The 25,271-nt window shown below is 45.7% G+C and overlaps 3 protein-coding genes across 4 annotated transcripts in view; 2 read left to right on the top strand and 1 right to left on the bottom strand.

Annotated features, from left to right (window-relative positions):
• Window positions 1–40: 40 nt before the first annotated feature.
• RBBP4 (RB binding protein 4, chromatin remodeling factor) lies at window positions 41–23,451 on the top strand. 2 transcript variants are annotated; one of them, XM_083173863.1, is made up of 12 exons: window positions 41–296; window positions 511–658; window positions 770–915; window positions 2,474–2,647; window positions 3,530–3,645; window positions 3,751–3,911; window positions 6,876–7,002; window positions 14,600–14,677; window positions 14,775–14,854; window positions 21,770–21,827; window positions 21,922–22,032; window positions 22,740–23,451. In XM_083173863.1, the coding sequence occupies exons 1-12, from the start codon at window positions 281–283 to the stop codon at window positions 22,803–22,805; spliced, it is 1,281 nt and encodes a 426-aa protein (XP_083029989.1). In that variant the 5' UTR covers window positions 41–280; the 3' UTR covers window positions 22,806–23,451. The 2 variants fall into 2 exon arrangements, with proteins under 2 accessions (XP_083029989.1, XP_083029990.1); XM_083173864.1 differs by having other exon boundaries at window positions 43–296; window positions 14,778–14,854.
• LOC146060544 (uncharacterized) lies at window positions 11,067–13,934 on the top strand. The gene has a single exon (XM_083173858.1). It carries the CDS (start codon window positions 11,071–11,073, stop codon window positions 13,672–13,674), a length of 2,604 nt encoding a protein of 867 aa, XP_083029984.1. The 5' UTR covers window positions 11,067–11,070; the 3' UTR covers window positions 13,675–13,934.
• The window catches only part of SYNC (syncoilin, intermediate filament protein), a 41,976-nt gene continuing 39,525 nt past the window's right edge, over window positions 22,821–25,271 (bottom strand). Inside the window, exon 4 of the mRNA XM_083173865.1 lies at window positions 22,821–23,858. Coding sequence (XP_083029991.1) covers window positions 23,804–23,858 — 55 coding nt within the window. The 3' untranslated portion in view covers window positions 22,821–23,803. The remainder of the gene's footprint in view (window positions 23,859–25,271) is intronic.

Raw genomic sequence — 25,271 nt, 5'->3', positions numbered from 1 at the left:
TGATATTGGGGCGGGGATGAGTGATGTCCGCCTTGTCCCCGCCCACCCGACGTGTTGCCTATCCGAGCTTCTCCGATTGGCCTAGATTGGCGCGAAGGAGCGCGACTGCGAGATACGGGGAGGCGGGAAACAATAGCGGGAGGAGAGGAGCGGAGACCGGGGACACAGGGGAGGAGCTGCCCTGACTGAGAAAGGGGGAGACGGTCCGGACAGCGAGGCCGGCAGAAGCGCTGCACCGGAGAGGCCGTTCAAAGTGTCAGCGCTGCTCCCAGCGGGCACCATGGCGGACAAGGAGGGTAAGTGTGGGGAAAGTTCGCGGCTTCCGGGCAGGGGGGACTGGGGGACATCCCCATGTCGGGTACCGACCACTACTCTGGGTGAGACCATAGCCAGCCGGCCAGTGACATGGGGAGGGGGTGGTAGGGGGGCCATCCAGGTGCGTCCCGGAGAGCGGCAGAAGTTTCTGCGCCCCTCACCCTGTGCTGTCCCTCTCTCCCCCCGCTACTGCAGCTGCGTTTGACGATGCGGTGGAGGAGCGGGTCATTAACGAAGAGTACAAGATCTGGAAGAAGAACACCCCCTTCCTGTACGACCTGGTGATGACGCACGCCCTGGAGTGGCCGAGCCTCACCGCACAGTGGCTGCCAGATGTCACCAGGTAGGGGTCGCCCGGCACATGCACCTGATGCGCTGCAAGTTTCTTTTATTGACTTCCCCGGAGCACTAGTGGGACCTCACCTGTGCCCTGTCCCTGATCTTCTGTTCACAGGCCGGAGGGAAAAGATTTCAGCATCCACCGCCTGGTGCTCGGGACACACACCTCTGATGAGCAGAATCACCTGGTGATTGCTAGTGTGCAGCTTCCCAATGATGATGCCCAGTTTGATGCCTCTCATTATGACAGTGAGAAAGGAGGTGCGTATTGCCCACACTGTGCTGAAACCGCTTCACTGAAGCATTAAAAGAAATCAATTGAGAGCGAGTAGTTAAGTTGTAGCAGTACTGCACCGCTTTAGTCCCTCCGTTCACAACCATTCTCGGTTCTTTTACAACCTCCCAGATACTTAAATTAGAATTCTGACTGATGTGCACATAAATATATATTTCAGATATAACTTAACACGGTCTGCCAGTATCGAGAAATTCAACACTTACATTAACTTTCTATCCCGCGTTCACTGAAAGGTATCTTTAGTTACACAGTGGCGATCCATCACATCTATTGGTAGAGCAGTAGGCTACTTATAGCTCCTACACATGAGCTGCTTAGGTTCTGTGGTGAGTGGCGTAGTTGGCTTCATCTTTTGCCCACTTTCTTTCCAAGAGTGTTCTCTGCCACTCCTCAAGAGATGGATCTATAGGCATCACTGATAAATTTCAAATGTATATGCAGTGATCTGCGGCTTATTACACACACTACCATATGGCTAATTTCTCAGATGCTTTCCGATAACTCCTCAAAAGGTACAAGCACAATAGACTACACAACAGATTATGGAATGTCTCCAAGAATTTCCCCTTGAACTCTCATATAAATGATAGTGCACACGGTGTGCAGTCTTGCAAAAGCTGTAATCATTGGCCATGTTTAGGCGTATGCGGTCATTAACAATGTGCATTCGCATCTTGATAGTGTACACACTGGATTAAGTAAAAGATTTGTCCTTCAGAACCTGCCATTATCGTCCACCTCATTTGTAATGTCTAGTGCAGTGGTTACCAAACGTCTTTGAATCACTGCTCCCTGGATTATCGGAATTGTTTTCACTGCACCCCTAGGGTATAAGTTTCTTACTGGAAAAATATATGAAATTAAGTAAACCGTTTTATCCAAAGATTTACTGTGGTCGAGGACAGTCATCACTTCTGTTTATCAATCTAGATTATGACTGGCAGCTACCAGCACTGGTTTTACCTATTCCAATAATGTATTTGCATTGGTCCTGGACCACCAACAATTTGCTCTTTTGGATGGGTATTAAGTTATTTCATCATGGTCTGTTGTAGCTGTTGCCAATATTCTTAATGGTAATCCTGTCTAGATTATGGTGTGCACACATGGTGCAATATGGTTGCTGAGCAATTTTAGCATATTATTTTTGGCGATTTTATTGCTCAGCGACCATGATGCACTGTTTTTCCAAGCGACTTCTCAGTTTTGACAAAAGTCAAAATCGCAGTGGCATTCTCCAGTTACCGTTAATGTCTGGCTGCGGGAAGCTCCCTCCTAACGATTCTCCCTGTGATTGTATGTGTTTGCTCCTAAATGACACAAATGTCCTGTAGCCATCACAAAAAAATAAATTGGTAGTTTTGGTAATTTGTTTTAAATCCCAAACGAGATCTTTGGGTCACTATGCTTCTTTTATATAGGGCTGAAAACATGGGCAGCACAAAAGGAACATTGAGCATCCAAACTTTATTTTTTTTATAAATAAAAGCTTCACTTTTTAATGTCGTCTTTTAATCTCAGAATTTGGAGGCTTTGGTTCAGTAAGTGGAAAAATAGAGATTGAGATCAAGATAAACCATGAAGGAGAGGTGAACAGAGCTCGCTACATGCCACAGAACCCCTGCATCATTGCAACAAAAACACCATCCAGTGATGTCCTTGTGTTTGACTACACAAAACACCCATCCAAACCAGGTAAGTACCTATATTGTTGCGCTTGCTTTCAGAGTGTTTTCTCTTGCATTGTATAGTGTTCACTGGCCTGCTTTAATTTAATTTGGAATCAAAGTAGTTAATATCGCATATGTGAGGTTTTACTATGGTCTAGCACTGGGGTAGCCAACTCCAGACCTTGAGAGCTACCAACAGTTCATGTTTTCCAGGTCTCCTTAGTGTTCACTCTAGGAGTGACAGCGGGCAGGGCGCCGGGGGGGCAGACCGTGCACACCGACGTCACAGCTGGGGACGTGCCCGGGCCACTGCCGTCATCAAAAGGGGCGGGCCCCTCCAAAGCCACTGTGCTGCCGGGGAAGCACCGGGCATCGCTGTCTGTGGCGATGCTGGGCTTCCCCGTGAGGCTGTTTTAGCTGGGCGATGCGAGAGGGGCAGGGCGCATTTTACCCTTTAAAAATTGGGCAGGGCGCAGCGCCCCACTAAAAAAGCCTAGCGTGAACACTACTCACAGAATCACAAGTGAAGTAATTAGCTCCACCTGTGGATCTTTTAAAATGTGTCAGTGAGTAATGAGTGCACCTGTGCAGCAGCTAGGTTGTCTGGAGAACATGAACTGTTGGTAGCTCTCGAGGACTGGAGTTGTCTAGCAGCTGCGAAACACAAGGATATGTGAAGATGTATGTACATTCTTACTACACCTGAACTGTTTGGTATATATCAATGATGGCAGTACTAATTGGCTTATCTCTAAAATTGGAAATGTGATACAAAACCTACATTTATCTTAAATTGTTGGTGTTAGTTATAACATTTGTGTTTAATCAATTTACTACATTTAGACAATACACTAATGTTCTAGTTATTAGGTTTTTTTTTTCTAAATCTATTTGTTTTATTGTGTAGATCCCTCAGGGGAATGTAATCCAGACCTCCGGCTTCGTGGGCACCAAAAGGAAGGATATGGTTTATCCTGGAACCCTAATCTTAGTGGAAATCTACTTAGTGCTTCTGATGACCATGTGCGTTTATAAGCTTTACCGTCTCTCCCTTGGTCACATGTTGGTTTATTAAGTCCTCCTATTGCTATCATTGTAAGACTTAAAGTATTTGTATTCTGCTTTTAGACCATTTGCTTATGGGACATTAGTGCTGTTCCTAAAGAGGGAAAGGTGGTGGATGCGAAGACTATCTTCACAGGACATACTGCTGTGGTGGAAGATGTTTCTTGGCACTTATTACACGAGTCCCTGTTTGGATCAGTGGCGGATGACCAGAAACTCATGATGTGAGTGTGTAGGCCTGATAAAATATTTATCCTGTAAGTCCATTATGTATTTGTTTGACAATACTAAAGCTGCTCCATTTACTTGTGGCCCTGCACTATCTGTAATGCTTCTAATTTAATTTGAACTTTGGTGTAAGATGTGCTAGCAGAAAAGCTACTGACCAGCCATATGTTGAAGGATTTGTCCTTGCAAGGGAAGTCACCCTGGCAAGTAACATCACTTCTCATTATAAAGCGTGCCGGACTTATACATTGGTATATTTATCCTTGAGTGAACACTATCTTGCAGTTGCACAATTATCAACAAGTTCTTTGTGGTATTGTTGCTTTTGCTTAGATCGGTGGTTTTTAAGGCACCTCAACAGATCGGGTTTCAGTGATGTCCCTGCTTATGCACAGGTGGCATAATCAAATTGACAGCTTCTATTTGTGTAACCTGTGCCTAAGCATGGATATCCTTCAAACCTGAACTGTTGGGCTACTGGCTTGTTTGCATTCTGTATTTCTATTAGCACTGTTAGACAGCTGAGCAGCTTACCTTTATATTAATGTGGGCTAAGAATAACTTTTAGCTGTAAACAAAAAAAAAAATGATCCAATACTTAAGTAGGTATGTGTGAAGTAGATTCATTGTACTGAAAATAACTGTTTCGGATCGATGAAACCCAATTCTGTGAATTTTAACTTCTAAGGTCAGTATTCAATCCCCCGCCACTATTTCCGACAGGGGAAATGGCGGCGGGTGCCTATTCAATGCGGCCTTTCCCAAGTGCATTGAACGGGCATCTCTGCAAAATGAGCTCAACTTTTTAAAAGAGGTCAGACTCGTTTAACAGAACGGCCGTGGATTGTCAAGCTCACTGCCGGGTCTCGATGAACCGAAGGCAGTTTCTTGTGGCCATGCCTGCTTTTCAGCACTCGGCAGGCAGGACATTGATCCCTCCTGCCGAGGTGCAATCAAGCGGGCCAAGAACGGACTGGGTCACGACTGTTGGTCCTTCCCGACAGTCATGACAGGGATTGAATACCAGCCTAAATGTAGGTATCAAGTTATGGATGGTTGTGCTATTGAAATACTAACTTGAATGATATCCCAAGTGCGCATAGTAGACTGTTCCTTCTTTTAGCACTTGATAAATAGTTGCAGAATCCAAAATAAAATATAATCTTTAGTTAAAATATTTTCAGCAAATGAGTCATGTACATTCAGCTGACATGCTATTTTGCTATCAAGTTTTGTTTACATAGGCTACTAACTTGTTGAACCAGGCATGTTTATGGGGATGTTTGTATTTGTTGATACTGCTAATATTTCACCACAATAATATATGGGTTCCTTACACTCTACTGCATTGTACTTTTAAATAGGTAGACTGAGTGTAGTACTCAACATTTAATTGTGGTTGTATGATTGATTAGTTACACAATTCTGATTCACTGCTAGAGTAGCAATTGACACTAATATTAAACAAAACCCTGAGGGCTATTTCACATGCTCCTGCCGGGCAGCAAAATACCGCACGGCCAGGAAGCCATGCCACACACAGTAGTTTACAATGGAGGGGATGGCCACAGCCCGGCAGCCTTCCCTTCCAGTGGTAGGATCCGGCTGCAATCGTGTCCATTATTAACTACAGTGTGCAGCGTGGGTTTTCGGAGCGTGTGAAATAGCCCTGAGAGGTCTTGCATCAGGCAGTTGACATAGTGTCTCCAGGCCACTAAGCTGATGCACAAACTATCAAGAATACACTCCACAGAAGGGTATCTGGTTGAAAGGTCAACCACTATTGGTGGATAGGCAATAGGTCTACAGAAGTAAAAGGTAGGCATGTCAATTTTTTTTTTTTTTTAACTTCACAATCCAAGTGGGCATAGCGAGATTATAATACTGGGCCAAACAGTGAGGCACAGTGTCCAAAGCATAGCTTGCGCAGTGGTACACTAAAGCTTTTAAAAATTAAGAGGTGGTGTTGCCCATAGCAACCAACCAGATTTTGTCTGCCATCCCAGAAAATTGAATCCTAGAAAATCATGAACTGAATCTGGTTGCAATGGGCAACAACGCTCTTTTTTTTTTTTTTTTTGGACACGTTTACTCCCATAGTAGTAGTAAAACTTACCCCATAGTCTCCAGGTACATAACAAATTCTCCCAAATCTAGTTGAATACCTGCTCAGTGGATGATTTTATTTATATGGTATTGGTATGGTTTCCTCAAAAAAGCCGCGTTGTAAGAGTGCTGAAGTCTGCGTCTGACTAAACAGATATACTGACCTTCCATGTGGATGGAATACTGAGTAACCTGAAGGCTACCCCAATGGCCGATGGTCACACAGAGTGATCTGATTATGTGTCTTGAGATGCAGCAGTGGTTTGTGGCAGGATCAGTCTTACAGCAGATGCCTCCTTGGATTAGCTGTACGGTAATGCACAGCAACATCATGCAATTCAGACTAAAGCCCAGTCATAAAAATGTCTTGCCATTACATCAGGCAGTGAAGAAATTGTGCACTTCTGCAGAACTTTAATATTCCTAGGGACTCTTCACTATTTTTATCACATTGTGCAGGAATGAGGTTTGTGGTGAACCACTACTGCATATGGACAAGAGACCTAGAAGCATTTCTGATAGATGCAGTATTCTGCAGACGTTCCATTTGAGTGGGTATAAATAATCCTGAGGTAGCAGTTTTCCATCAAAGATTTTGTAGACTTAAGACCACTTACTTTGTAGTGCATGGCTGTTATGTATTGGGAGGATCATGTACATTGACTAGTTATTTTGGGTAATCTATAGTAAAGAATTCCAGATATTAAAGGAATTTACAGTTGTTTTGGAGGTTTTTTTTGAGGGGGAGGGGTGTTTAGTTTAACAGATCAATGCTTTTATTATTCTAGTATGTTTCCTCTGCTTTTAATGTTATAGTGTATGTGATCATTGGCATGTTGTTTCTGTACCTGCAGCTGGGACACCCGTTCGAACAACACATCAAAGCCTAGTCACGCTGTCGATGCTCACACAGCTGAAGTCAACTGCCTCTCATTCAACCCCTATAGTGAGTTCATCTTGGCCACTGGGTCTGCAGATAAGGTAAATTGTTCTAGTCTGTTACACATGGGCTGATAGGAATAGGAAATTAGGGCATGCATAAAACAAATGAAAAGCTGGTCTGATAATAATGGAGGCTAGAATAGGCGATCTTATGCTCCAATGCGAAATGGACAATGCTAATTCAATTAACTGAGAGGCAGCTCTCCTTGCAAACAAGTGTAGCTATATGCTGCCTTAGGGCAGTTTAGAACTCTCGGCTTATTGTTTTCCTCCAAAGACCCGCAACTAAAAGTGAGGCTTGTGTGTACAACTGCTGCAATTGCAAACTGTGCATTCACAACGCTTCACTTTTTCCACATTTTGTTATGTTACAACCTAATTTCAAAAGGGAATACATTTATTTTTCCTTCAAACTTCTAAACACCATAACCCTTAATGACCAAATGAAAACCTTTTTGGGATATTTTTGGAAATGTATTAAAAATAAACTAAGAAATCACATGTACATAAGTATTCACAGCCTTTGCTCAATGCACCTTTGGCAGCAATTACAGGCTCAAGTCTTGGCTGTGTGCTTAGGGTCATTGTCCCACTGAAAGATGAACAATAGCCCCAGTCTAAGCTCAAGAGCTCTCTAGATCAGGTTTTTCATTCAGGATGTCTATACATTGTTGCATTCATATTTCCCAGTTCCTGCTGCTGAAAAATATCCCCATAACATGTTGCTTCCACCACCATGCTTCACTGTACGGATGGTATTGGTATGGTTTCCTCCAAACATGACGCCTGCCATTCTCACCAGAGTTCACTCTGTCTCATAAGAGCATATAATTTTGTTTCTCATGGTCTGAGCCCTTCAGGTTCATTTTGGCAAACTTCAGGTGGACTGCCATGTGCTTTTTACTATGGTGTGGCTTCTTTCTGGCCACTCTAACATACAGCCTTGATTGGAAGGTTCTTCTCCACAAGGTAATGCTGTAGCTCTGACCCAATACCATCGCATTCTTGGTCACCTCCCTGATTAGGGACCTTCTCCACCAAGTTAAGATGACTGGCCTGCTCTAGAAAGAGTCCTTGTTCCGGAATTCTTCCATTTATGTATAATGGAGGACTCATCGGGACCTTTTAAAGTAGCAGGTATTTTTCTGTACCCAGATTTGTGACTCGAGACAATCCTATTTTTGGAGGTCTAAAGACAATTCCTTTGACTTGAATTGGTTCGTGCTGACATGCACTGTCACGTGTGGGACCTTATATAGACAGATATGTGCCTTTCCAAACTGAATTTACCACAGGTGGGTTCCAATTAAGCTGTAGGAATATCTCAAGGATGATCAGTGGAAACCGGATGCATCTGAGCTCAATTTTGAATTTCATGGCAAAGGCTGTGAATACTAATGTACCTGTGATTTCTTTTTTATTTAAATTTGCAAAACTATTTTTCTCTTTCAATGGTCCTGGTGACACAGCTCAACACTGGGATGTAGGAGGGTCCGAAGGAGCCAGGCACCTATCCTAAAGTTTTAGAGGGTAGGCTCCTCCCCTACTGCATCCCTGGACTCTTCAGTTCGTGTTAGGTGCCCACTGGAGTGGGTGCTATTCTAAAGGGCTGCAGGAGCAGCCGAAGAATTAGAGTAGTTAGGGGATTTTTATTATTTTATTAACTTTTACCCTAGCTAGGTAGGCACAGTGTGAGGATTCTCATAGTGAATCCTCACACTGCTTGCGCAGCAGGAGCTGACAGAAGCGCGTCCTGTCAGCTCACTGTGCACAGGGGAGACACTGTCTGGTCTCCCTGTGCAGCGCTTATAGCCTTTTCTGAAAGGCTGCCTGGGCTCCAGAGTACCCTGAAACCGGCTCCACGTTTAGGTGGGGATCATGGGGGACAGGCGCTCCGTGATGGCGGCGGCCATTTTATGCGGAGCTTACACGCTGAGCTCCTAGATGAGAGGACAGCAGCGTTGTGACAGGCATGTTCCAAGTGATCCCCATTTGAGGGGGAGACACTGGAACTAGGAAATCCTACCTAAGGAGCGGCTTGCTGGGGGTGGTTGGCGCCAAAAGGTCACGGACCCCGCAGCAGCAGGGACCTGTGGTCTCTTCCTTCACTCTGACTTTGGCGCCTTTCAGAACGCTTGCAGCGGAGCTGAGCTGGCTTACTGATCCTGGCAGAGTGACTTGGATTTCCTGGGCATCGCTTCCCCGCAGTTGAAACCAACAGACAGATAAGTGACTGGGTGCATTGCTCTGTATAAACGCTTGTACATTGTTTGCACTGTGTATACTGATAGATATACATTTATCACTTGCATCATGTCTGAGCATCAGGCTGTGGTTTTGGGGGAGGGAGCCCTTAATGCACTGAGCGCGTGCAATGTTTGCACACAAAAATTTGTCCCTGAGCAGATGGCCAAGGGGGGCTTATGTATTACTTGCGCTGATGTGAGACCCATGGGCAGTGATCCCCATAGGGCAGAGCATATGGAACCTGCGTGGGCCAGGGCCCTAGGCAGGTCAGTAAACGCTTTGGTGCAGCTTTTGGACAGGCAGAGTGATGGGCTGGTAGAATCACAGAGACCTATGCCATCATCTCAGCAGTCGTCTGGCTCCTTGCCTCTTACCCAGGCAGATCCTGCACTTATCCAGGTGATGCAGGATACTGCAAAAGGCATTAACAGGTTCAGTGAAATGCTGGACAAAATGGATGATGTGGCAGGGACCCCTAGAAGGTCTTATGCTTTAACTACTGTGGTAGATGAAGAGGAAGGAGAGTATACTGACATCCCCTGGGATCAGGGTGATGATTTGGAAGAGAACTCTGCTGCTGGTATAGAGGATCTCATTGTAGCTGTGAAGCAGGCTTTAAAGCTGTCTGTGGAGGATAAGACTCCTGTTAAAGGTGTTTTTAAGCGACAGCGGAAGGAGGCTGTTACTTTTCCTTCAGATGAGGGGTTACAGGAATTGTTAGAAGGGGCTTGGAAAACTCCTGATAAGAGGCTTCAGATGCCTAAGCGATTCCTTAGTCTGTACCCCATGCCAGAGTCTCATGCGGAGCTCTGGGAAAGGGTCCCAGTTGTGGACGCTTCAGTGGCACGTTTGTCCAAGGCTACTGTATTACCAGTACAAGGCGGTGCAGCTTTTAAAGATTCTGTGGATAAAAAGCTGGAGGGAAACCTCAAGGCTATCTTTGAAGGGGTGGGGTTTACCTTACGACCCCTTATTGCTTCAGCCTGGGTTTCTAAGGCCATGATAGAGTGGGCTGGTGAATTATGCACCATGCTGCAGGCTGACCCGGGTGCATTACTGCTTGCAGAAAAGATTAAGGCAGCAGCAGAATATGCAGTTGAAGCAGAGGAGGAAGCTATTAAAATGGCAACCAGAGTGTCCACAGTCTCCATTAATGCCAGGAGAGTGCTTTGGCTTAAAGCCTGGGAAGCAGACAATGAGTCCAAGAAGGCTCTGGAAACATTAGCCTTCAAAGGAAAGGTACTCTTTGGTACCGAATTAGAGGAGATTATAAAACAGGCCACAGGCGGCAAAAGTACATTCCTGCCGGCCTCCTCAGCAAAGCAGACATCCAGATTTTCTGCTTTTAAGCCGTCCTTTCGGCCCTCCCCTAGAGGTGGTGCGTCCTTTCGAGGACAGTCTTTCAGGGGAAGGTTTCAGCCCTCTAGAGGCAAGACACAAAAGTCAAAATTTGGCTCTTTTCACAAGAAGCCTGCCAATAAAGGAGAGGATAAACCCTCTGCATGACTGTCAGGGGCTTTGCCCGACAGTGACAAAAGTGGGCGGGCGTCTCACACTCTTCAGGGACGCTTGGGCTTCTCTAGGCCAGGATGCCTGGGTGTTAGATATTATAACACAGGGTTACAAAATCCCTTTCAGAGGGCCACCTCCGAAGAGGTTCATTCCCACATCCTTACCAAAGGAGGCACGGCTGCGTACAGCTCTTGTGAGAGCAGCGCACTCCCTTTTGGAAAAAGGGGTGGTTACACTAGTCCCCAAGACAGAGTGGAAGAAAGGCTTTTACTCCACGCTGTTCCTGGTGCCCAAACCAGACGGGTCTTTCAGACCAATACTAAATTTGAAGTCTCTAAATGTGCATTTATGGGTAGACCATTTCAAAATGGAGTCTCTACGGTCAGTACTCTTGAGTCTGGACCAGGGAGAATTTTTGGCGTCCATGGATGTCCAGGACGCATATTTGCACGTTCCTATACACCCGGAGCATCGAACCTTGTTGAGGTTTGCCATAGGAGACCTGCATTTACAATTCCGGGCGTTACCCTTTGGGCTAGCAACCGCGCCAAGGGTATTCACAAAGATAATGTCAGTAATGGCGGCGGTGCTGAGGCTCAGGGGAATCACAGTAATACCCTATTTGGACGATCTCCTGTTCAAAGCAGAGTCAGCAGCCATGCTGCAGAGTCACTTGGCAGAGGCCATCAGTTTTTTGCAGGCTCACGGCTGGATTTTAAATTTGCAAAAATCTCAGTTGGTACCGTCACAAAGGCTCCAATTCTTGGGAGTCATACTGGACACCCATCTTCATCGGGTATTCCTCCCGGAGGTAAAGGCCAGGGATCTGGTCACCCTAGTCCAGGAGATTCTCAGGGCTCAGAGCATTTCAGTATGGAGGTGCCTCAAGCTCCTGGGGAAGATGGTGGCGTCATTCGAGACGCTTCAATTTGCCAGGTTCCACTCTCGGAGGTTCCAATGGAACATTTTGTCAGCCTGGTCAGGAAACACTTTGACCATGAAATCCGAGATGATAGTGCTGTCTTCGGACACCCGAGAATCCTTGAAATGGTGGACAGAAGTAGATTCCCTTCAGTGGGGTCGGTCATTACAGACCTGGGACTGGTTGATAGTAACTACCGACGCCAGTCTCAGGGGCTGGGGGGCAATAGCCCTGGATCTCAGGCTTCAGGGCCTGTGGACGGCAGAGGAATCAGCGTTACCAATCAACATCTTGGAGCTGAGAGCTGTCTGGAAAGTGATTTCCTTGGCGGGAGACAGGTTACAGAACCTCCCTTTGCGGATTCAGACCGACAATGCCACAGCTGTGGCGTATCTGAATCACCAGGGAGGTACACGCAGCAGATTGGCCATGTGGGAGGTATCCAGAATCTTCCTATGGGCGGAACAGAATGTTCCAGCTGTATCGGCTATATTCATCCCAGGAATAGAGAATATAGAAGCCGACTTCCTGAGCAGGGAGGAGCTCAAGGAAGGGGAATGGAGCTTACACCCTCAGGTGTTTCAACAAATCACTTCGATGTGGGGAACTCCGGATGTGGACCTGATGGCATCCAGGATCAACCGTCAAGTGCCCAGGTTCTATGCCAGAACAAGGGATCCACTAGCGGAGGCAGTGGATGCCATGACTATTCACTGGCAGGGAGATCTCCTTTATGCATTCCCACCAGTACCAATGTTACCGAGACTTCTGAAGAAAATACAGGGGCAGAAGGTTCCAGTGATCTTAGTGGCCCCAGATTGGCCAAGGAGATCCTGGTACTCGAGGCTTCAGAGGTTGTCTGTGGACTCATGGCGTCTACCTCTGAGACCAGACCTTCTAAGACAAGGCCCGTTCAATCACCTGGATTCAGATCGATTGATTTTAACGGCCTGGCTATTGAAACCACCATTTTGAAAAGAAAAGGGTTTTCTGAGGCAGTAGTACAGACGATGATAAAAGCCAGAAAAGCTGTATCTTCGGCAAATTATTATAGAGTCTGGAAGACTTACATTCGATGGTGTGAGAGAAGGAAGGCTCATACATCTCATTTTAAGCTATCAAGAATGATGGAATTTTTACAAGATGGTTTTTCATCGGGCCTAAGCCTTCAGTCACTGAAGGTACAGATTTCGGCCTTGTCCATCTATTTCCAGAAAAAGATAGCCATTTTGCCGGAAATTCAAACCTTTTTACAAGGAGTATCCAGGTTGAAACCTCCATACAAGCAACCAGTAGCTCCTTGGGATCTATCATTGGTTTTGGAATGCCTTCAAAAGGCACCTTTTGAACCTTTAAGGTCGGCTGACTTTAAGTTTCTCACGTGGAAGCTAGTGTTTTTGTTAGCAGTAGCATCTGCTAAAAGAGTTTCAGAATTGGGAGCTTTGTCATGTAAATCTCCCTTCTTAATTTTTCATGATGACAGGGCTGTTTTAAGAACAGTGCCTCAGTTTTTACCGAAGGTGGTATCTACCTTCCATTTAAATCAGGAGATAGTTCTACCTGTGTTTCAACCCCCAGAGGGTTCTAAGAAAAGGGACAAGTTGAGAACTTTGGATGTTGTGCGTGCCTTACGCATATATGTGGACAGAGTGAAGAGTGTCAGGAAGACTGACACATTGTTGGTATTGTACGACGTACACAAAATTGGTTGGCCTGCATCTAAGCAGACTATTGCTAGGTGGTTGCGGTCTGTGATAGCCTTTGCATACACCAAAGTGGGTAGACCAGTACCGGCCAAAATAAATGCGCATACCACCAGGTCAGTTGCCACCTCTTGGGCGGTTCGACATGGGGACACAGCTGAGCAGGTTTGCAGAGCTGCCACTTGGTCATCTGTTCACACATTTGCCAAATTCTATAGATTCCATGAGTTCGCGTCGGAGGACGCATCATTCGGGCGAGCAGTGCTGAGAGCTGCAGACCTGAGCGTACCCTCCCAAAGGACCGGCTCTGGAACGTCCCAGTGTTGAGCTGTGTCACCAGGACCATTGAAAGAGAAAAAGGGATTTTTGTAAGAACTTACCGTTCGAATCCCTTTCTCTGATATGGTCCTGGTGACACAGCGATCCCTCCCTTACGCTCAGTAAGTATGCCAGAAGTTTCATGATGTTCATGTTAAAATGGTTAAAAGTTAACAGTTTTCTGTTATAAAATGTGCATATAATATGTGCAGGCGTTTGTACTGAGTTATGTATTCCAGTGGCTTTGAAAGATGAACTGAAGAGTCCAGGGATGCAGTAGGGGAGGAGCCTACCCTCTAAAACTTTAGGATAGGTGCCTGGCTCCTTCGGACCCTCCTACATCCCAGTGTTGAGCTGTGTCACCAGGACCATATCAGAGAAAGGGATTCGAACGGTAAGTTCTTACAAAAATCCCTTTTTTTTCACATGGTCGTTATGGGGTGCTGCGTGTAGGATTTTCCAGGGAAAAATTAATTTATTTAATTTTGAAATAAGGCTGTAACATAACAAAATGTGGAAAAAATTAAGCTTTGAATACTTTCCGTACAAACTATGAGTAGTGTTGGTGAGAATCAGAAACTGCTAAACTGTAGATAGTACGGTTTGCACCACAATATATTCATGTATCATTCTGTACTGTGAGAAGGGGATCCGTATGAAATCCCGACATGGGTGGGGCATGGATCACTCGCCGCACAGCGGGTCCAGTGCCTCGCTACGCTCTGCACACTAATGTATTCTCCCTCTGTGGGTGTCGTTGACACTCATACAGGGACAAAGTGTTGGGATTTCGACTGCCGGGATACTGACTGCATCCCGTGATAAGTGATTTTTTTCATTTGGCTAGCTTACTTTTGCTCGAATGCCTTACCATACTTTTAATGTCCTGGAACATGTCTAATGCCATGTAACTGGTTTCCCTTACCTTCTGTAGACTGTGGCATTATGGGACCTACGCAATCTGAAACTGAAATTGCATTCTTTTGAGTCCCATAAGGATGAAATTTTCCAGGTATGACCCCAAAATAGCAAACCAATCCCTCCCCCTTTTTTCCCCCCTTTCTTTCAGTTCATAGCTTTATTAAAATTACTCTTTTTCAATTTAACTGCAGGTTCAGTGGTCTCCACACAATGAAACTATTCTGGCATCTAGTGGTACTGACCGCAGACTGAATGTCTGGGACTTGAGGTATTGAACAGGCCAGGAATTTTGGGCCTTTTGTTATCAGTGATGTGATGCATTCTGCGCTGGTCAAAGTTGTCTAACTGCAATTGTAATTTTGCCGCAACAGTATAATCTTAGTGCTGACTGCTGTTGTTGCTTGTCAGATTAATTTTTTTAAAACTTTATGCTATATACACAGCCTAATAATCTAGTACAGAGGACATAACTGAACATTTTGTAATCCTAAAACCAACTTTACTACTATCTGCGTATTGCTTTTTTGAGAGGTGCTGTACTGCTTAAACAGTCCTATCTATTCTCCTTTTTGTGTTTGGGCTTTTTATTTAATAGTCTTTGAAAATCAGTTTAAAAAAAAAAGTAGCTTGAGCAATGAGTTGGCTTTAAGGTCAACAAAAAATGACTACATTTATTGTAAAATACTGTGCCCAAAATATAGCCAATAGAGATTGAGTCAGAACTTAATAACTAAGAAAATATATTTACTGATATACTGAAAATCAGTGGACACCATTTCACCTACATGCAGCAGGAGCCACTGCAGTCATTACATGTGGGGATAGAGTAGGTGTACTGGAGGAGTGGCACTTTAAGAAAACTTTACTGCTGCAGGCTCCTCCCTCCTCTATCCCCGCCCAGACCCCAGTCTTAGAAAAAGTGCCCGGAGGAGTAGGTTCTCTGGGCCTATTCTCCTCAGGGAGTTAGGTCTTTTTAATTTTTATTTTTATTTTTCTTTTGGAAATATTTTTATTTTTATCTGCTGAATACAGGCAGACCCCTCCGCAGGGTCTGCCTGCTCCGTGGGACCTGGAGGGGTGCTGGTCGCCACTGCCTGCAGTGCGCCTTCCATGTACCCGGCCACCGGTGCCACCGCATCGGGGACCCGCCGCAGCTGCACGCGGCTTGCGTTACGGGTCCTAGGCCAGGCCACTACTCCAGGAGGACAAGCAGCATCGCTGCAGGTAAGCGGCGCTGTGCGCCGAAATGTGGCCTGAGACGGGCGGGCGCACCTGGTCTCATACACGCAGCAGCCATTGTAACTGACGGCCGCCATTTTGGCGTGTGTCAGCGGGGACAGTTATAGAGCGGAGGCTGTACACAGCGCTCCGCTCTAGTGTAACTACGCGCCGGAGGGAGAGGGAGGGCTTAGGTGATGTCACCTAATACCGCCCTTTCTCTTTCTTCTCTCTCTCTCTGCCGGCGCCATTGCTGTGTACCGCGAGGCTGACTGAGGGACATCGTGTAACGCGCTCAGCGCACGCACTGCAGTCCAGCGCCCCCCCTTATTTCTACAGAGCAGGTCTGTAAGTTACTGGGGGATTATTTTTTGTGCACAGGTTACAGAGATTGTGCATAATCTCTGATACAAGGGCGGAAGGCTCCCCCTCCCTATCCTAGCTCAGCTCCGCTGTTTTAGGAATAGTATCTGTTGCTTACAGTCTGTGCACCTTGTGTTATTTGTGTCTGTGTGTCTGTGTGTGTGTGTGTGTGTGATTTTATAACATAATCTCATACACTGACAGTATGGCAGGAAAAGCTGCCTCCAAAGCTGCTCTTAAGGTTTTCACCTGTAAGGCTTGTAAGGAGCAGTTTACCCAGCATATAAAGGGTGTCTCCTTGTGTGAATCTTGCTATAAAGCAGAGCACACACAGGAAGTGGAGCCTCAGACACAGACTTCTCAGTCAGATTCTTCTGAGCCTTTACTACAAAATGTGTTGGCTGGATTGGCTGCAGAATTAGCTGCTTCTAGGAAGGACAGGGAGCGGTTTCATGCTCAACTCTCCATTATGGGTTCTACTGAACCAGCCTGGGTTAAGACTCTTATGCAGTCTATGGCCTCTGGGGCAAACCCAGTGGCTGGCCCTTCACGCCCTCCACAAAAACGTCCTAGATCTCCCATAGGTTCAATACAGGGAGCTGATATTGATACTGATGGGGATGAGGATGTAGATTTGCTTCAGGTAGATGAACCTGAACACATTCAGGATGAGGCGCTACAGCGTGATGATCCTCAGGGGGTAGAGGGCCTGATTCAGGCTGTCCGCACCACACTTAATTTGGAGGAGGAGGATGCTCCTATGCCTTTGTCCATATTTGGTCGGACACAAAAGCAGCAGGTTACTTTCCCTGATTCGGCTGAATTGGACAGACCTCTTATTAATGCATGGAAGACGCCAGACAGAAAATTCCAATTGTCTAGGCGCATGAAGCTACTTTACCCGTTTTCTCAGGAATCTAGGGAAAAATGGGAGACTCCGCCTCCAGCTGATGTCTCGCTCTCCAGGCTTTCCAAGCGAACCACGCTTCCAGTTCCGGCTGCTGTGGCTCTAAAGGAGGCTCCTGACCGTTGTCTTGAGACCACGGTAAAAGCTATTTATACCACGGCAGGGGTCTTAATCAGACCAGCCTTAGCTTCAGCCTGGGTCAGTAAGGCCATGGAGAAATGGGCTGAAGAGCTTGCTTTGGGTTTACAGAGTGGTAGGCCCCGTGAAGAACTGTTACAGCTGGCTCTGTATGTTAAGGATGCAGCTGTCTATACAGGAGAAGCTGCTTCAGATGTAGCTGAGTTAGGTGCAAAAATCTCAGCTTCAGCTGTATTGGCCAGACGTACTATCTGGTTAAGATCTTGGCAGGCGGAGGCCGACATTAAAAAGGCAGTAGAAGCTTTGCCTTATGCGGGAGATATGTTGTTTGGCCCTGAGCTTGACAAGCTCATTGCTCAGGCTACAGGAGGTAAGTCTACCTTCCTTCCTTCGGCCACTCCTCCGCCGAAAAGACAATTTACACCGTCTTTTCGGGCTTTTAGAGGGGGCGCCTCATTCAGAGGCCATGCCAGGGGAGGCTTTTCGTCCTTTCGAGGGCGTAGAGGCAGAGGTGGCAGAGGTGCCACAGCCGCAGTTACCTCTACCCGTCGTGCAGAAACCAAGGTTGCAGACAAACCTGTGGCATGACGGGCTTCCCGCCCATTTGGGGGACCCCAAGGTAGGCGCAAGGTTATCCCTCTTCGAGAACGTCTGGAGGTCTCACTGTCGAGACAGTTGGGTGCTTCAGATTGTGGAACACGGGTACAAACTGGAGTTTGTTCAGGCTCCGCCGAACAGGTTTTTTACAACAGGCCTACCTGCTTTAGCAACAACACAAGCAGCTTTGGTCAACTCCATTCAAAGTTTTTTACAAGCAGGGGTCATTATACCTGTCCCCAAAGCTCAGGAAAAGCTGGGTTACTACTCAAGTCTTTTTCTAGTACCGAAGCCGGACGGTTCGGTAAGACCCATTCTCAATCTGAAGCACCTCAACGATTACATCGTGTACCACAGGTTCAAGATGGAATCCATAAGGTCAGTCATTGCAAGCCTGGAGCCAAGGGAGTTTCTCTTATCTCTTGACATAAAGGATGCCTATTTGCATATTCCGATCTGGGAACCACACCATCGGTTCCTCAGGTTTGCTATTCGCAATCAGCATTACCAGTTCAGAGCACTCCCTTTCGGTCTTTCATCAGCTCCAAGAACCTTCACAAAGGTTATGGCTTGCATGATATCAGCCCTTCGGATTCAGGGGATAACGATTGTGCCCTATCTGGACGATCTACTCCTAAAAGCATCCTCACCGCAGAAGCTACAACAGGATGCCCGGACTACCTGCGACTTCCTGGTTCAGAACGGATGGATCCTGAACTTCAAAAAGTCACAGCTGGAACCAACACAAGTGATTTTGTTCCTGGGTCTGTTGTTCGACACTGTCCAGGAAAGAGTTTTTCTGCCATTATCAAAAGTCACAGTTATCCAGCAGAGGGTTCGTCAGGTTCTGACGCCTCGCAGAGTATCGGTGCATTTGTGCACCAAGCTGTTAGGCCTGATGGTGGCAGCCTTCGAGGCCCTATCGTACGGAAGGTTTCATTCCAGGACCTTCCAGGGCAATCTTCTGGCTCAATGGTCGGGGTCCCATCTTCAAATCCACAAGACCATTGTTCTTTCCAAGGAAGCTCGACTCTCTCTTCAATGGTGGCTGGATACATCCAACCTTACCAAGGGTCGCTCCTTCCAGTCTCAAGTCTGGACCATGGTGACCACGGATGCCAGCCTTCGGGGTTGGGGTGCGGTCACGCTGGGTCGCACTTTCCAGGGTCTTTGGACCAGCCAGGAAGCCCAGTTACCCATAAACATCTTGGAGTTACGGGCTATCAGGTTGGCGCTAGCTCAGGCCCACCCCCTACTTGTCGGCTTGCCGGTAAGGATACAGTCGGACAACATCACGGCAGTATCCTATATCAACCGACAAGGGGGCACCAGAAGCAGGACAGCCATGCGGGAAGTCCGCCCGATTCTGTCCTGGGCAGAGACATACACCACCGGTTTCTCCGCAGTCTTTATTCCAGGAGTGGAAAATTGGGAGGCGGATTACCTCAGCAGGCAGGATCTCCACCCGGGAGAGTGGGGCCTTAATCCAGAGGTTTTCCAACAGCTGGTTCAGAGATGGGGGATGCCACAGATAGATCTCATGGCATCCAGACTGAATCACAAACTTCCGCAGTATTGTGCAAGGGCTCAGGATCCAGCGGCTGCGGCAGTGGATGCCCTCTCCATTCCCTGGGACTTCGACCTGGTATATCTCTTCCCTCCTATTCCGTTACTTCAAAAGGTACTCAAACGGATAAAGAGGGGAGCGGCAGAAGTCATCTTGATCGCTCCAGATTGGCCCAGGCGTCCGTGGTACTCCGACCTCAGGGACCTGTTGGTGGAGGAACCTTGGCGTCTGCCGCTGCGAGAAGACCTGCTGCAGCAAGGTCCATTCGTCTACCAAAACTTGCCTCGTCTACGTTTGACGGCATGGCGGTTGAGGCCGAACTTTTAAAGAGAAGAGGTATACCAGGAACGGTCATTCCTACAATGCTTAAGGCAAGGAAGGATGTAACAGCGTTTCACTACCACAGAATATGGAAGTCATACATCGCTGGTGCGAGGCCAGAAAGGTGCCAAAGGCAATCTTTTCTCTGGCTAGACTTCTTGAATTCCTGCAGGCGGGACTTGCATCAGGTTTGAAGCTTGCTTCTCTCAAGGTTCAGGTTTCAGCCCTCTCAGTATTCTTCCATCGCAGGATAGCGCTGATTCCTGAAGTACAAACCTTTTTGAAAGGAGTACTTCGACTTCAACCACCGTTCACTGCTCCTACGGAACCATGGAATCTAGTGGTGGTTCTAGAGTTTTTGAAGTCAGATGTTTTTGAGCCATTGGACACCTCGGATCTCAAATTTCTGACTTGGAAGACGGTGATGCTGCTGGCTTTGGCCTCAGCACGTAGGGTTTCTGAATTAGGTGCCCTATCGTGTAAGTCTCCATTCCTTACTTTTTACAGGGACCGGGCTGAACTACGTACTAGCAGGAATTTCCTTCCTAAGGTGGTTTCTGCATTTCATGTAAACCAGCCTATTGTGGTACCGGTTCTTCAGGGTGAAGATGTTTCTCTGGATGTAGTCAGAGCCTTACAGGTCTATGTTAGGCGAACCCAACATCTAAGTAAATCTGACAGCCTTTTTGTGCTCTACGATGCACTTAAGAGGGGTTGGCCTGCGACAAAAAGGACTTTGGCAAGATGGATTTGCTGTACAATTAGGGAAGCCTACTTGTATGCACAAAAGAAAGTACCATCGGGAGTGTCAGCGCACTCCACGAGGTCAGTAAGTACTTCTTGGGCCATGGCGAGAGGTGTCTCCTTGACACAAGTGTGCAAAGCGGCTACCTGGTCGGGATCTAGCACGTTTGCTAAGTTTTATCGGTTTGATACCTTCGCCAGCTCGGCTACGGCTTTTAGTAGGGCAGTGTTACAGGAGCCCCAGAGCTCTCCCGCCCGGACTTAAAAGCTTGGGTATGTATCCCCACATGTAATGACTGCAGTGGCTCCTGCTGCATGTAGGTGAAATAAGGAATTTGGTACTTACCGATAATTCCCTTTCACCGAATCAGCAGGAGACACTGCACGCCCACCCAGCACTGGTTCTCCTGCCATGATGTTAGTGTGGTTTGTGTGTGTGTGAAAGATACGCTCTTTCTATTGTTGCAATGTTTGTTGCATAGTTATTGTTACATAGGAAACTTTCCTTAAATCCTATGTGTTCTGTTCTATTAGTATGTTCACGTTATGTGCATTGTCTACTAACTCTGTTTATGTTTTAGCTCCGTTCCCTACCGGGCAGGCACTGGTCTCTCTTCTCCTCTCGGACACAGTTTTTCTAAGACTGGGGTCTGGGCGGGGATAGAGGAGGGAGGAGCCTGCAGCAGTAAAGTTTTCTTAAAGTGCCACTCCTCCAGTACACCTACTCTATCCCCACATGTAATGACTGCAGTGTCTCCTGCTGATTCGGTGAAAGGGAATTATCGGTAAGTACCAAATTCCTTATTTTATTTCAAATCTTTCTGCAATTGACACAAGTTCTCATAGGAGTCTAAATTATTTGTCTGAGACCACAGATGGAGGGCCGCATATAATAGCACGAGAGTTGCGATTTTGTGTCAAATAATTCACCAAAATGTCCAGACAGTTCCAGCTAGTGCTCTGTAAATAAAGTAACTTATTCTAATTTGAGACTGAGCCTTAAGATGAAATATAATTTTATACAAGCACAATGATGTATTTGCATCGTGCCAACCTGAAAAGAAATTGGCAATAAATATTTTAACATTATCTTAACACATAAATACTCCTAAAAGCTGAAAATCAGCAGAATTGTATGAAACTTTGGAGAGAAAAAAAATTCCCCCTCAATATCTCGGTTTTTACTAACTTTTATTATTTCAGTAGTGTGTTGTTGTTGTTTTTTTTTTAATAGAAAACCAAATGTCAGTAGCAGCAAAATGTACTTGAACTAGTGTTCATAAAACTCCAAATGTGCAAATTTAGATCTCACATTTTTCTCTTTCTAGCAAAATTGGAGAAGAGCAGTCCCCGGAGGATGCAGAAGATGGCCCTCCTGAGTTGTTGGTAAGTGTGCTGAGGTTGTGGTTTTACAATGCATTTGATATGATGGGGTTTTTAATAACTCTTGGCTGTGGGTTTTGTTTTTCTTCCTTTTTAGTTTATTCATGGTGGACACACAGCAAAGATCTCTGACTTCTCATGGAACCCCAATGAGCCATGGGTGATCTGCTCTGTATCAGAGGATAATATCATGCAGGTTTGGCAAATGGTGAGTGTATTCTTGTTTAGAGGTTTCCATTTGTAATAAATTAAAAAGTAAAAATAGCATTTACCTGTTTAATTGAGTCAATCAGCATTATAAAGTAAATGTCACCTTTTTGTGACATTTACTTTGTCCCAACAGTCGGGATCCTAACTGTCAAAACACAGACAGCCGAGTTCCCGACGGCCGTTGGCTATTTTCTCTCGTGGGGGTCCATGACCCCCATAGTGGGAGAATAGAAAAGGTGGCTGGCGCAGCGAGCCCGCAAGGGGCTATGTTGCGCTCACCATGCTGTCTGGGTCTGGCCAGTCGGGATAATGACTGTCGGCCCCCTATACCACACCCTTGTAACCTACCCTCCCCTATTATGTTCTGTATAATTTTATAGCCGCACAGTATTTTGTTGGCGTCCTCCACTTTTTTTTATTTTCTTCTGCCGGGCAAAATGCATCATTAAATTTATGTGATTGGAACCACATTCCGTTCAGACGGCTCTAAAAAGTTAAATATTGACTAAGTTTTGTTGGTGAATATATTTTGTAATACATAAAATGTGTGTTCATATACTGTATATTCATCCTTTGTGTCAGTCCTTCTGTTAATGCACAAATTCAGAAATTGTAGCCCAAATGTTTCCAAAACCATTCTCTTCCATTTATAATTAAAACTATGCATATACTGCTTTCAGTGAGCCTTGTTTGTTTTGTTTGCAGGCAGAGAACATCTACAATGATGAAGACACAGAGGGCAGTGCCGATCCTGAGGGGCAGGGTTCCTAGATTTGTTTTTGTTTGTTTGTTTTTTTTTCCCGTTTTTCTGGATGCAGTTTCCCATTCCAGATATTTTTCCTGTTTATCCAGCACTTGGACATTGACCCTCCTGTGCTTCAGTGCAAGCTCTGGCTCATGCCGTCATCCAAACTTTTATTGGTTTTAAGAAAAATCACCATTTTATTTTTATATATAAATATTTTATATAAGAATGTGATTTTAAATGTGTCCATTGCAAAGGTTCCCCCCCCATTTTTATATAAAGCAAGGAGAAGAGTATAAAAACATAGCTTGTCTGACACTGTGCCTTTAGATGCATCCCTTTATACTATGAAGAGTCTTGGACTAGGCAGCTTCATGCAAACATTCCTCATAGTTTCTCCCCCCCCCCCCCCCACTGAAAAATGCAACGCCACTTAAAATATCATCCACGGACAAACTCTCCAAATCTTTCCACCCCATATTTTTATCTTTGCATTACTCATTGTTCTTTAGAGTCGTTCCTTATCAACGGTTTAGTTGTGCTGAACAGTCTGAAGAGGGAGTAGTACTATTCCTTGTTAATGTGTGGATTTGACTGTCTGTGCTGCACATCTCCTAATGCAGTAGTTGAAAAACGCACATAAAATAAATGGCTCAACTTGTTTTTTTTATATTTTACCTTGTCTCCTTCTCGTCATGAGGAACTTTATATACATGCAGAATGAGCAAAAGGTTCTGAAATATTTAGCGCACATTACACCTTGAGGATGTAGCAGTTATGATGTCGCTAGATATCATTTAACACTTGGACAAAGCCATTTAGATTCATGTTCTCTAGATGGTGTTCTCCATTCATAGAATTTCTGTAGACAGTCTGGGTCATGGTTAGTAAAATGCGGTGTCCTGTTGCCTCCGCTTGTATTGGAGTATACAACTACAGTATGGTTCTGGTGCTTTAGTCTCCATGGAGCAGTTGTCATGACTGATTTGGGTTACCTCTAATGTTACTCAGTGGAGAATGACTGTCATTCTTTTTTTGTCACAGTCTTGAAAAGCTGCCCATATAGTTCCAGGCATCCCCTGTGAAAGAAACCACATGGATTAATACATTTATGCAGAGATAGTTATTTGCACGTATTAACTGATTTACAATATTTTGATCTGGATAAGCCGTGACAATAGTATATGGAGTAATTAGTCTTACACCTGCTCCAAGTTATTTTAGTATGCGAACACAGCTGTAGTCCTTGTGAACGCTTAGCTTGAGATTGAAGTTCAGTGCTCACTTTCATATTACTTTCATATTAAGTGGCATGGCTAACACATCTTGCTGGATTTTTAGTCACTGTTTTACACAGTCTGTCTTTCATACTTTGGTATTTGCAATTGTGTTTTACCCTTCAGGCTCTAAAGCAGGCATGTCCAACGTTGGCCCTCCAGATGTTTTGAAACTACAAATCCCAGCATGCTTTACAATAGTTTTAGCATTCTCTAATAGCAAAACTGTGGCAAAGCATGCTGTGATGTGTAGTTTCACAACATCTGGAGGGCCAACGTTGGACATGCCTGCTCTAAAGCTATGTAAACACCTTGCTGAGGGTTTGGGCAATCTGCTGACCTATCTAACAATTGGTAGGTGCATGCACACTTGCCAGTTGTCTGCCTGATGTCACAACTTGTCAATGTGCTTGCCTTGTACACAGGCGGTTGGCAGGCTTCCTGTACACAGCCATATACACAACGTCTGTGGACAACTTAATTCAGACTTATCGGGCAATATATTTTGTTCAGTGTGTACCCAGCTTTAAGAAACTGATGCACCACAGGGATAATCAATCCTACTCTTAAGTGGCAGGGAAGCAAATGGATCAACTTCTTTTGTCTATCCATCTAGGGCAGTGGTTCCCAACCCTGGTCCTCAAGTGCCCCCAACAGTGCACGTTTTCCAAGTCACCCGGCAGGTGCACTCATTCAGGCACATTTGAAAAGATCCACAGGTGGAGCTAATTATAGCACTTGTGATTCTGTGTGGAGACCTGCAAAACATGCACTGTTGGGGGTACTTGAGGACCAAGGTTGGGAACCACTGATCTAGGGTACACTTCTAGACCAGGTGGTAGTGTGGTTGAGGAGCCAGCACTTCTCCAAACCCTTCCTTTGTTTCTAATTTAAGTGCTGAAGGATTATGTCAGTACTACCTGGAATAATTTATTTATATTCTGTTTCTTTTCCCTTTTTCTTCATGCTACAACTCATTGGAGCAGATGTATTAAGCCTTAACTAGAGATAAATGCAAGGTTGATCAGGAGAGATAAATGTCCAGCCAATCAGCTCCTTACTGACTTTTTTCTCTTTCAATGGTCCTGGTGACACAGCTCAACATTGGGATGTAGGAGGGTCCGTAGGAGCCAGGCACCTATCCTAAAGATTTCAGAGGGGTAGGCTCCTCCCACTGCATCCCAGAATCCTCAGGTTTTTTTTTTAGGTGTCCAC

The sequence above is a fragment of the Crinia signifera genome, chromosome 2 (assembly GCF_055691185.1).
Source record: "Crinia signifera chromosome 2, ASM5569118v1, whole genome shotgun sequence".
In the NCBI taxonomy this organism is placed as follows: domain Eukaryota; kingdom Metazoa; phylum Chordata; class Amphibia; order Anura; family Myobatrachidae; genus Crinia; species Crinia signifera.
This window is presented reverse-complemented; position numbering and strand designations above follow the sequence as displayed.